The sequence below is a fragment of the Pangasianodon hypophthalmus genome, chromosome 18, assembly GCF_027358585.1.
Source record: "Pangasianodon hypophthalmus isolate fPanHyp1 chromosome 18, fPanHyp1.pri, whole genome shotgun sequence".
In the NCBI taxonomy this organism is placed as follows: domain Eukaryota; kingdom Metazoa; phylum Chordata; class Actinopteri; order Siluriformes; family Pangasiidae; genus Pangasianodon; species Pangasianodon hypophthalmus.
Genome location: NC_069727.1, coordinates 3,377,846 through 3,391,336, shown reverse-complemented (window position 1 = coordinate 3,391,336; position 13,491 = coordinate 3,377,846). Strand labels below are relative to the sequence as shown.

The window sequence follows — 13,491 nt, the reverse complement described above, 5'->3', positions numbered from 1 at the left end:
GAGGTCCGAATTAAAGCTGGGAATGTGAAGGAGCTTCGGATTTTCCACATGGACGAGTGGACCAGAATTTGCTGCAAACAAGAAGGCGATAATACAGAAATTGGCGTGAGTATAGAAAAAAATTGACAAAAAAAATGTGACACAGCAAGTATAAAGCAATGGTAATCTTGCTAGCTTTTTTTTTGTAAATGATCTAGGAGCCATAGGTAAACAATACAGATAAGTTCAGCTTTAAATAATTTGTATGGACTTTGGTGAACTGGATAGCTCATGTTTCTGTCTTTGTAAAGTTTCACATGTTCTCCCCGTGTCCATGAGGGTTACCTCTGGGTTCTCCAGTTTCCTCCATCTACCAAAATCCTGCTATAAGTAGATTGGCTTCAGTAAAGTGCCTTAGGGGTGTGTGTGTGTGTGTGTGTGTGTGTGATGGACTGCCGGGTTATTCCCTGGACACACTCCGGATCCACCTTGGCCCTGACCAGGATAAAGATGACCTGACTGAAGATGAAGAAATGAAATGAAGTTGAAAGTAAAACAATACACTGTATCTGTATATTTGAGCTCAAAATGTCACTTCCTGCTCGGGTTATTATGTTTACATGTGTGTTTTTGCTCATTTTTATGAATTCTCGAGGGCAGTGTATGTTTTTAACACTTTATTTCTCATCTCCTCCCACCTGCTACACGGCGCCTGCTTGTGGATTAACTGTTACACTATTACACTGTTAGACTGTTACACGCCGCCATCTTGCGTTGAAACCAAAATACTGCGAGAGCTCCGTGTTGCCAGATTGTAAATAATCCCTCTCTATTGTACAGTCGGTGAAATAACGTTTTTTGGGGTTTTGGGTTGTAGTTTTGATAGAAATATTAAAAAGCTATAATTATGAATAAACAGTTAATGGTCGGTTTTATTTATATATCACTCAATAAGTATCTGCTAAACTGCTACATGATAGAATCTACATGATAGAAAGTAATGTCAAAAAGAAATGAAATCTAATACAAAATATGATGATATAAATTGATAAAGTAAGTTGAAGAAGTAATAAAAAAAATATAAAATCATTGACAAAGCAGGATAAAACAGAATAATAACTCGATATAACAGAAACTTCTCGCGTTTTAAGGTCAAGATTTGTCTATTTAATTATATCAATCTGGCAACCCTGACCAGTGCACGTTCACGTTGGTGTATTGTTCCCATGGCAACTAGATGCTACCAACTACCAACGCTGAAGTCGTAAACATGGTAAGGAAGTCTGGCAAAAATTACATTAATGAAACAAATTAAGATTAATAATATTAACCTTAATAACTATGTATAAAATAAATACAATTAATTTAGCTTTAATGCCACCGAGTGAACCAATTGAACTCCTTTAAGGTTTTTTTTTGCCTTGCTGAAATTTTAAAGTTACTCTGACGTCACAAATTTAGCATGAATTTGCATTGAATGTTAGAATATAAGAACCAAAATATCTATAATTAGCTAATTATTTATTTTATTTACCTTATCAGCAACTAGATAGATTTAAAACTAAATAAAGAAATGAATAAAAGCCCATCATGGTGGATTGCATCATCATCATCAGCAAAGGTTTTTGTTAAATTAAACAGAGTTTAAAGTGAATGTAGGATTTGCTGATCTGAGTTTTATATTATTTAATAATTTCAGGTAAATCTCATCCATGCCTTAATAAATCAAACTCTTGACCTGGGATTAATTAATGTCCTAAACTGTACCACTTTTTCCTTACATAGTACACTAATTTTCCATTTATATCCAATGGATCTAAATCCCAGAATGCATTGCTTTAATTATTATTATTATGTTTAATTATTATTATTTTGTTAGTGGTGAAAATCACAACCACTCATTCTCCAAGTTATTATATTCATTACTGAGTTTTTATAGTGATTAGTCTGTTTGATTGGTCACTTGAGTTTCTGAATAACTCAAAAACAAGTCAAATAGATAACGTTTAATCTAATGACAATTTGAATAAAAGTGTATCCTGTGAATGGAAAGTTAAAGGAGTTAAAAGATCTATGGCTTCTGGAAAAATAGCCAAAATATTCCTGTGCACATTTGAGTAATGAGATTCATATTCAGAATACTTGAAATGGATTCGTAAAATAAATAAAATACAATTTTTCAACTTTATTCGTATAAAAAGTGAAGGAAGTCGTGCAGTTTGTTTTATACCTAAAGGTTCAAGGACCCCTGCTCTAGAAGGTCCAGATTACCCATAATGCATTGTAGAAAATGTCATTTTCAGGTAATATAGGGAGTAGAGCACTATATGGGACACACATACGCCCCGTTTCACTGTTTTTAAAATAATGAGGAGTGGATTTTAAAATAGAAACACATTCGTCCTACATACAAGGAAAACAGCCAATACAGACCCACCGTAAAATACAGACGTAGATCGGCGATGCTTTGGGGCTGTTTTTTTTTTTTCCTTGTGAAGATACTTAAGCCAAAAACCTGGTTGCCTCTACCAGGAGGTTAAGACATGCCTATAGTTATACAGAGCTTTCAAATCAACACAGAAATACAGAAGGCAAACACGAACGAAGACAATTGCACGCTAATTTACTACATAAAGCCTTGTTTGATCGTAGGAAATCAACTGCTGTGTTTCTATAAATTATTTCAAAGCATTTTATTTGTCTTTTTTTATTCAGAAATGAAATTACATCAGATCACAATAATTTCTGTTGCAGTTTCATTTCTGAATTTAAAAAAAAAAAGCCAAATAAAATGCTTTGAAATAGTTTATAGAAACATAATGATTTGCTTTGATTAAACAAGGCTTTATGTAGTAAATTAGCATGCAAATATCTTCGTTCATGTTCCCGTTCTGTATTTCTGCGTTGTTTTGAAAGTGTTTCAAGTAGTAAAGTGAAAAGTATTAGATGACCACTTGCAAATGCTCCTGATGTTTACGTTTGCACTTGGTCATCTAATACATTTCACTTGACCTGATACAGCAATGGATAGCAGATAGAAGATAGCAGAAAGTGAAGAAAGTAGAAATGTTAAGCGCAAGGGCGAGGTACTGAAAAGCAAGAGTCGTTCATTGACACTGAACGCTGAGGCGTGAACCGCACACAGGTATAATTTATATAATCTGAATGAGGAGCCCAGAAAAGCGCAGCTGCGTAACCTGACTCTGAATACCAGGAACTTTCCCTGTATAATTACTGGCTAGAGAAAATGAGCAAACGCTTTTCTACATACAGTTGTAATTATTCCTAAAGAAGGTTTAAAGTTAATGGATTTAATCCAGGTTAGAGCTTATCCTGAGCTTATTCTTTGCTGGTGCAACTTATTCTTTGTTATTTCTGGGACTTTATTTAACTGATGTATCAGATCTCCATTCAGACTATCACTGTAAACTCTAAACAGTAACCTGATCAATCCTCATCTTTCCTTTACTTCTCCTCATATGATCATATGAACGAAGCCTGCCAAGAAGAAACAAAGCAAGCTCAGCAAGGCCGAGAAGGAGAGGTTGAAGAAAGAGGAAGAAGAACAGAGACTCAAGGAGGAGGGTACAGCTTTACAACTTTTACTGCCATTCTACTTCCTTTTTTTTTTTTTTTTTCAACAATAATATTTTAAGATAATTCTTAATCCAAGATAACTAGCTAAAGAGCATTGAGGAAATTCCCAACTCTCAGATTTTGAGATGCTGCAAAACAAATGTCATTATCTTATTGCTTTAAAAAAAGAAAAATTAAAAAAAAAAAGCCGCCCATCGTCTCTGTATCAATTTAGAGACCTTGTTTCCGTCTTTTTTTCTCCACGCCGGGAAACTGTAAAATGATATTCTGCAGCGCTAGCTTTTGCAAGATGATCTGAAATTAAAATGGACCCTTTTTCCCTCGTTAGCTCAGATCCTTGGTCACATGGGAATGTAAATAAATTATCCAGAGCTCTAAATATAACAGACGGCACCTTTAATGCCCATCTTTGATGCATATTAATTATTGTACGTACCCCTGTGGCAGAGGAAGCTCGCCTGATTGCTGAGCAAGAAGAGAAGGAGAGGCTGGAGAGAGAACAAAAGGAAGAGGAAGAACGACTGAGACTCGAGTTAAAGGTCAGATCCGGTTTTATCAATTTTTTTTGGTGCAAAACACAACTGCAAAGCTTTACACAACGTCATGGGGGTGAAATAATTGAGTCAGTGTGTTTATGTGTAACAGGACAGAGAGCGAAGAGAGGATGAGCTGAATGAACTACGCATCGTATTGGAGGAAAACCAGAAAGAAGTGAACATGTGGGAAGCTGCAGCCAGGGAGAAAGCTGAAGTAATGGACTGCTGCCATTAAATGTTTGTTTTTTAGGTTATTTAGATAATTGAAAATTGACTTGGGGTGCTTCAGGGTTCTGTTCTCGGTACTGTTTTATTTTCTGAGTAATTAAATTAAATTAAAGTTTCTCCCAATTTGGGTAGTTAGGAACAACTTTTAGCCTGACAGGCACCACAGAATCATGCCACCTTTCATGTACCTTTGTTATTTAGACAGTATTAGACGTTTGATGAACATCAGCTCTGTCTCTGTAGTGGGATCGGTACATGATTTGTGACGGCAGTCCAAACCCCGCTGTTCAACCCGAGATCAATACCTTCATCACTCTGTGGAAGGAGGACCCAGAGGTGGACATCCAGACCATCCTACAGCAATGTGCTTTGGCCTTGCGAGTACGAATCCAGTCACCTGAGCTCCGGTTACAATGTTTTCGCTTGATACTGAGCTAGTACTCTGGAGGGAAAAAAAAAAGATCTGCTATTGATGTGAGAGTGTTGTTTTTTTCTGGGTTTAGCTAACAGATGAACTGGAGCTTCGTTTGAGTCAGGAGACTGAACCCGAGATTATTCAGGTGTATCAGGACACACTTCGGTCTCTGCAGTGTCTCATCCACGCCAAACACCAGAAAGCTGCTGAGGAGATCCTGAAGGTAAAAGTGGAGAAAGCAATAATAAATCATACTACATCAACACTTGGGTGTGCTGTGATAGGAAAATTATCAACGACGGGGTGGTTTGATGGCGCAGAGTTAACCATACCACCCCGACGTTGATCATTTTTCTATAACAGCACATCCCGAAGTGTTTTATTCCTCTTATACCACAGTAATTTGCGAATTAATATAAAGCAGTGATCTGCAGCTGCACTACTGTCAGAGCTGCTGTTATAGAAAATGAATCAACACTTTCTGACCAATCAGAGTCCAGAATTCAACACTGCTGTGGTATTAAAAAAGTATATATTTATTTATGTTTTCAGTCAGCTAAGACTTGTTCAGACATCGAGACCGGGAACATGCAGAAGATAGTGCGAGATGATCACATCACTCTGTGCTTGTGGGCAAACATCAACAAAAATCCCAGGTAAGTGCGTCTTCACTTCACTATATTTCATTATATTTCTTCGTCCTCTCTTTAACTTAAACATTTAAAGTACCTATGTATGTAAAAATGTTCTTTTAAAGCTGTTTTCACTCCAGTCATGTGCTTATATGTGCATGTGCTTGTATACTAGTGTTCTTAGCTTCCTCTCTGAAAGGGATTATTTTAGGGTTCCACATAGAACCCATAAGTGTTCCTACTAGAACGAGTAACTGAAAAACCTTTTAGGGTGTGAGATAAAAACCTAATTCAATCCCTCAACACTAATTATCATAATAATAATCAGAATGAAATTCAGCTTAAAGCACTTTTAGATAAAAACGACTAAATTTAGCCCACTAAATGTTCATCCTTTCAGAGCAGAGGTTCTATGTACAACTTACCTCCTGAGGATTTTCTCTTTTAGAAAAGGTTCCAAGAGGAACCCCTTTAAAACAGGTTTCCTTAAGGGTTCTTTGGGTAGTATTAGTAGTATTAGTCGTCTTTAAACCCTTAAGGTTTCTATGTATAACTTAACAAGTGAGGATTCCTCTTTTAGAGACATTTCTGAGAGGAACCTTGTTAACAAAAGGGTTCCTCGAAGGGTTCTTTGAGTAGTTCTTTGTCCTCTTTGAATCCTTAAGGGTTTTACGTACAAGTTAACAACTGAGGATTTCTTTTTTAGAAAGAAAAATATTCAAATTAACTAACAATTAAAACAAATGAATGTAATTAAATAAAATACATGTAACACCATGTATGATAAAAAGTAAAAGTAACACTGTTAAAAAAAAAACATACAATAAATATATAAAATTTTATTTTAATTAAATATTAAGAAAAATATTTAATTAAAGTAAAAAAAGAAATTCTCAAAATGTAGATTGTATCTGATAAATACTTTAAAACATTAAAAAAAGACATTTGACCACTTTTTTCCTTGTGCTTAACTCATGAGATATTCGTTACAGCAGCAGCTCTTGATATTAAAATTAGATTCCTGAAGAAAAAAAAAATTGGTGACCTTTCAGAGATGCCTGAAGATGCTTAAAAAAGTGAGTGTATATTCCAAGTGTTGACGCTCAACTCGTGTGTGTTTTCCATGTAGATTTAAAGGCTACCATTTCCAGGAGGCGGGGCTGAGCTTCGAGCTTCCTAAACCGCTGGCTATGAGTGACATTTGCGTGCGGATCCTTCACACCCGCTACGATCACCTGAGCCACCTGAGCGTCCGGACACAAGCTCAGAATAAAAGTCCTGCTACAGAAGAAGAAGAAGTCGAAGCAGACGCTGAGACTCTCAGTGAGACCCCTAAAGTGCTGGAGGATGGAGAGATGATGGGAGAAGACGAGGGGAGAGAAAGTGTACAGCAAGAAAAGGACGATCTCCAGTCACTTAAATCATCTGAAGGCAAGAAGGTGAGGAGAGTGTGCTGAGCTGAGGACATACGTCTTCAACGGGAAGATGTGCTGATATTGATATGGTGTGTGTGTGTGTGTGTGTGTGTGTGTGTTTCAGAGTAAAGTTAGTGTGCACTCAGCTAAAGAGGGGAGGAAAAGTTCTTCACTAAGCCTACAGGAGGAGGCAGAGGATCATTCGGAGAGCAACGTGGAAGGAGTGACCTCCTCTGGAGAAGCAGAAGGTTGGAATCAGAGAAATATTCAAAAACCTTTCGCAAAACATTGACACTGTCTGGACAAGAACAAGCGCTTCTTTTTCGAATCTAAGAACTCATTTTATATTCTTTAAAAATTTTACAACTCTACCCTCGTGACACTAAGGAAGTTTTCACGCTTGCCGAGTCTGTCCCCAGGACTGAGCTCGTTTAGGGGCGGGGCTTGGGATTTCTTTCAGAACAACCTCAATTCTTCAGATTCCTGTTCTTGGCTGACAGGAGTGGACCCCGAAGTGGGTGGTCTTCTTCTTTTGTAGCCCATCCACCTCGAGGTTGGACATGTTCTGTTTTCTGGGATGCTTTTCTGCTCACCGTGGTTGTAAAGAGTGGTTATTTGCGTTACCACAGCCTTCCTGTCAGCTTGAACCAGTCTGGCCATTCGCTTCTGATCTCTCATCAACAGAGCATTTCTGCCTGCAGAACTGGACGCTTTTTTTTGTTTTTCACCCCATTCTGTGTAAACTCTAGAGACTGTTGCATGTGAAAATCCCAGGAGACCAGCAGTTTCTGAAATACTCAAACTGGTACCAACAGCCATGGCACATTGTTTCTTCATTCTGATATTTAAAGTGAGCAAAGGTTCTTGACCTGAGCTGCATGGTTTCATGCATTGCACTGCTGCTGCTACATGATTGGCTGATTGGATATGAACGAATAGGTGGAGAAAGAGTGTATCAATTAGGCATTCTGACTCTTTCACCGGCCGTAAGAACCCTTTCCCTGCCATCACGAAATCTAAAACAGGAAGTAACATGATAAGTTAAATAACTAATCACATCATTCGGGATGCAGAGCTGAGAGCAGTTAGAGTCCAGAAAATAAAACACAAGTGTGAAAACCACCTTGTCAAACTACCTGAAAAGTGCTTTTCTCTGTATTATTTATTATTTTTTGATGGAAGCAATCTTCGTTGTAGCTTTGGCTCATATATGAAACCCTTTATTCTCCCCAGACGAGGCTGACCCTGAACCGACTGTAGTGGAGCCACCGACCGACAACACCGAGCTGCACATCGTCGATCTGCATCGGTACACGCCCCTGGGCGGAGTCTACTACTTTGACGTGTTCCATCTACCACCCCAGTCTCTCACCATCAACGACTGGGAGCTGACAGAGGTGAATATCCTCAAAATAACACCCTCAAATACATAATTTAAGACATCTGGAGAATAAATGTGTGTGTGTGTTGTCACAGATATTGGATACAGGTCTCCAGGACTTCCTGTATCCCTCAGAACAGCCTCACAGCTCTGTGTCAGCGAAGCTGGAGGACAGCGGTACACTCTCTTCCCCACCTGTAGGGGTCACTGTGGTTCTGCCCGAGTCTGTGATCTTCATGCAGGAGCCACAGGTGGCGCGATGGGACCCAGTCGGTAATCTGATACTATAAACGATTAAACCACATCACTACTGAATTCTCAATTCTGATTGGTCAGAAGCTGTTGATTAGTTTCCTTTAACGGCAGCTCTAACAATAGTGCAGCTGCAAATCTCATGTTCTGATACGTTATCATTTCTATTGTAACAACTTACACAGGGACTTGTATGATAAATGATGATAAAGGGATTAAAAATGTATAATCGCTGATATCCTAAAGCTTTCTTTAACATTTATGGAAGGAGTCTCCAGTGTCAGCGCTTTGTAACAGTGCAACAGGAACATCTTCACGACTTTAACTTCAAGAAAGAGAAAAAAAGAGGCGTTGGAATGAGTATTTATAGCCGCTGTAACGTGTGAGCACAGGAACTAACTTGTTTCACAACGTTAAATGTAACTATAAACAGATAAAAAGTATGATGTGTCATTCTTTAATAAATACAACATTTTAATCAATTGCAAATTTCTGTGGTAAAAGAGGAATGAAACACTTTATAACGTGCTGTTGTAGGAAGATAATCAGTTACGGAATAGGAACAGTAACTCCAGTCGTTGATTATTTTCCTATAACTGCAAGCCCCCAAGTGTTTTATTTACTGTATATAAATATTTACTGTATATAGGATTAAATTTGATTTATTCTACATTTAAATAGAATAATCATTTTCACAGTTTTATTTGCTGAAAAATAATAATTGTGGCTTTGAAGTTTATATGAATTTTAGACTTTAAAAATTACATTGTTTTTATTTTAATGTTTTTTTTTTTTTAAATTAGGATGACCATGGCCATTTTTAAAGATTTCTCCCCATATGGCCAGCTAGGAAAGACTTTCCTTCTCTCCAAATTCTTTCCTTGTGGATTCAGATTTCAACACCTTGAGCTAAACTTCACTTCATGCACTTCATATGTACTTTTCTTAAATTCACGCCACTCTTCTGCATCGTGTAATTTGGTCGTAGGTCAGCACTGGCGAACGGACTGCATCGCCGAGACGTCATACAACAGCGAGGCGCGCAGCATCTCCTTTAAGATGGACGCTTTCTGTGCCTTCACTCTGCTACAGGAGACGCACGTCAACATGCCGTTTCAGTGTTGGGAGCTTCGACCTCAGGGTCAGGACTCGGTCACGCTCACCATCACTGCAGCGCTCACTGAAGTCAGCATCAGTGTCCAGGCGAGTAGTAGACACAGTGCAGGGACGGGCTTCACGGCCACAGCAGGACACTCGCTCTTTAGTCGTATAATGACCTGGAATTAATGCAGTCGAATTCTGGTACATATAAACCAACGCGGAACTAATGGTACAGTCCGTTCTAAAATTATTGGCACCTGTAAAGATAATAGGTACAGTTATAAAATAAACACATGATTTCCCCTCAATCTACTGCAAAATTACTAAAAATACAATAATAAAGTTATAGGATAAACATGATTAAAAAAAAATACAATAATAATAATGAAATAAGACCAATAAAAATAAAAATGGTAATTTAATAAAAATATTTTCATCAGAATTAAACCAAAAAGAATAGTTTTTATTTAAATAGGAAGCATGTGAAACAAAATTATTGGCACCCCTTAAGAATATAATGTGAATATAATGTCATCCTTATGGGGAAAAAAAAAAATAAATTCTAAAACTTATGGATCTCATTCTTCAGAAACTCGAGAAAAAATCAAAAAGCTTTCAACACAAAACAGACAAACGAGTTTTCAGTCAGTTAATGGGGGTGCTGATAATCATGTAGCCAGTGTTTTATATAAATAATTGCACTACTTTTAAAAATGTAGTTTGAAAAAATATTAAAATGAGTACACAGTCTCATCCAGTCTCATTTAACTTTAAATTATTATATATTGCATGTTATTCATTTTAAATGCTCATTTTTATAACAGGTGCCAATACTTCTGGAAAATGAATGAATTCTTGCTTATGTCTTCCATTAGCTTAGTGTTTAGCTTGTGCATGTACTGAGACGGGATATAAAGTTTTAAAACTTCGTTTGTCTCAGGGGAATCAGTGCATGCTTCAGATGGCTCAGGCTCCTGGACTGAACCATATCCTGGGTAAATGGATGAGTCTCCCTGCTCTACAGACAGCCATGAGACGCGCCGGAGTCAACGTATTCGTTAGCGAGTATTCGGATAAGTACGTTACAGTCAGTGCCAAGGTAATCACGCTAATGTGTTTGTATTCATGACTGCACTTGAATGAGTGATGAAACATTTTCGTGAGCTGAACGTCCAGCTGTAAAGAATTACTGAGACAGTACTGAGAGGGTTTCAGTTCTTTAGGACCCGCTGATAGAGCACGCGGCGTACGAGCAGATGGCCTTGGTGTCCTCAGCTTTTGCTTTTTCTCGGAGTCAGTGGAACGCTCAGTGCGGACAGGAGCATCTCGTTCTTCAGGTACACACACACACACACACACACACACCTGTGGCATAGCCAGAAACAGCATTGCCAGCTCTTTTCAGGGTCGCTAGAAGTCGCCAGATGACATCATAGTCTAATTTGGATATCGAAACATGTTACATGAAGAAGATTTTCAAAAGCCACTGAATTAGCACACAGTTCACTTTTATTGATTGTAAATATCTCCAAGATGAAAGTTTAAAATGAAGAACAAAGAAGTGCGTGCTTGGGATAAACAATGGAGATCTGGTCATTGAGAAAAACAGTGATCAGTGATTGGTCATAGGGGAAATGGTGATCAGTGATTGGTCATTGGGAAAAATGGTGATCAGTGATTGGTCATAGGGGAAACGGTGATCAGTGATTGGTCATTGGGAAAAACGGTGCTCAGTGATTGGTCATAGGCGAAAACAGTGATCAGTGATTGGTCGTTGAGAAAAAAGGTGATCAGTGATTGGTCATTGGGAACATTGACTCCTGGGTGTTATTATTATTATACCAGCTAGCTAACATTTGAGAAAACACATCATCACATGGAAATTATGAGTTGGAATTTTGGGAGGTTTCTGACGGCCCCAATTTCCGGGACCAAACCCGGAAGTGAGGTGAATGAGTACATAAACATGTCATGCTTCCAATAGAATAATATCTTAAAATAAAAATGAATCAACTGATAAATTACTCTGTAAGATTAGGCAAAGATGTGCTAATGTTCGACATGAACACAGCTCTACGCTAATGCTAGCTAATGTTAGATTAAAAACTATGACTGCCATTCCGTCAAAGAATTCTGCCACATCAAGTGATTGCAGCTGAACACTCGCATATTAGCTAGAATTTAGCTAGAATTTAGCTAGAATTAGCTAGAATGAAAGCGGGAGAGATTTGATGAAGAATGAAGAACTTTGTTTAGACACTTATTTTTAAAAAAACTTCAGAAATGGCCACGTGTGACCTGTGGAAAATTCCAGAAAAGTGGCTACAACGAAAGCTGAGGTGAAATCCCGTGAGTAAGAAATTAACGTGCAATATTATTATTGTTAGTATTATCCAACTGCTAATGTCAGCTAGTTGTTTGAGGCAGTTTCTGGTGTCAGTAAATCTTTGATGGACTTGTTAGCCATTAGCCAGATAATCAGCTTGCTAGCTGAGCAAAGTAACATTAGCTACATCTATAGATTACACTAATTAGCTAAACTGTTTAACTATGTTGCTAATTTAGCGTTAGCACTTAATCATATAATACCAAAGTACATGACTGTCTTGAGCATCCTAGCTAGCACTGGCTAAGAGACTTGAAATTAATTTGTCCCTTCTTATGAGCAGAGCTTGACTGAGCAACGCTAGTTTTTAGCTAGCATAGTAGTTAATGGAGTTATAGGAAGTAAGCAATGTTCACTGTTGTTTTTTTTTTTTAAAGCTGTCAAAGAATGTGAATTATAAAAGACTATGAAAAGATTTTCATGATGTTTATGCCTAGTGCATATTTATTAGATAATTAGCATAAATAAAGGGACTTTGCTACTCCAGTAAGATCGTTTATTTTCTTTGGAAATGGAGCAAAATGCTTTTTCCCCCCTTTCATAGCTACGTCTCTAACATACACACACACTATCACTTTAAAGCTTAAAAAAGTCCACTATTCCCAAGAAAAAAAAAACTGCTTGCTTGCATATTTATTTATTTACTTATTAAATAAATCAGTACAAATTAATTTGTGAGGACTCGACAGACTCGGATGCCTGTGCTAACACCCCTCATAGGCATGCGAGCACCTGGAGGCGGGGCCTGTGCCAGAGGAGGCGTGGTCTCTGTACTTGCTCGGTGCTCAGAGGAGTCAGCGTTTGAAGATGACCGAAAAGAGTGACGGATTCTCACCGGAGCTGGCCGAGGAAACCGAGTTCCACTCCACTTTTCTGCACATGCTCAGAGACGGTGTCAGCCCGGAGGGGCGGGACAAATTAGACCACACCCACTACCTTTTCATTGATACGGTGCAGAGACTGCTGTGTGCCACCCGCTTGCTCACCTTCTCCTGATCTCTCTCTCTCTCTCTCTCTCTCACACACTTATATTTCACCAAACTGAACACATACATCTTCATTTAACATCACACACATCTTTTTCTTTTTTTAATCGATATTCTTTAGAGTAAATATTAAACGATTTTTCTCTAATAGCTTCAATTCCTAGCACATTAACAACTGTTTCCGACATGTGAACCTTTTTAGCACCCTAATCGTGCTTAATGGTATTTTTAATTGCTTATGTGTATATATTTTTATATCCGTTACCCGATTTGTGAAGCTCAACAACCATCTAAACTGTTTGCAGTTAAACTTCTTTGTTTTTGCCCATGGTAATGCCTGACAAACGGATTTTACATGTGTGTTTATAATTTTATATAGAAAAAGGACACAGCTACAGGCAGCTACAGAGCTCCTGAGGACTAAGATGAAAAATAATACACTTTTCAAGAATTAATTTGTTTGCATTTCTTTAAAATGTTGCTTAGGAACATCAGTCATTTTAGCACACGTCTTTGAGATACAATGCTATTGAGTGGAAATTTAAAATCGTGTATATTGCTCATTTTTATGAAGGGTGCTGAT

At 37.9% G+C, this 13,491-nt stretch overlaps 1 protein-coding gene across 1 annotated transcript; it reads left to right on the top strand.

Annotated features, from left to right (window-relative positions):
• The first annotated feature begins 48 nt into the window (after positions 1 to 48).
• On the top strand, positions 49 to 13,407 carry dnai7 (dynein axonemal intermediate chain 7). The gene is given in 16 exon segments (XM_053241606.1): positions 49 to 105; positions 1,178 to 1,252; positions 3,477 to 3,564; positions 4,024 to 4,115; positions 4,222 to 4,326; positions 4,584 to 4,721; positions 4,844 to 4,978; positions 5,308 to 5,411; positions 6,517 to 6,826; positions 6,927 to 7,050; positions 8,036 to 8,199; positions 8,279 to 8,456; positions 9,424 to 9,638; positions 10,477 to 10,635; positions 10,760 to 10,873; positions 12,643 to 13,407. Coding segments are annotated over 16 exon segments (2,334 nt in total). The 3' UTR covers positions 12,919 to 13,407.
• The last annotated feature ends 84 nt before the right edge of the window (positions 13,408 to 13,491 follow it).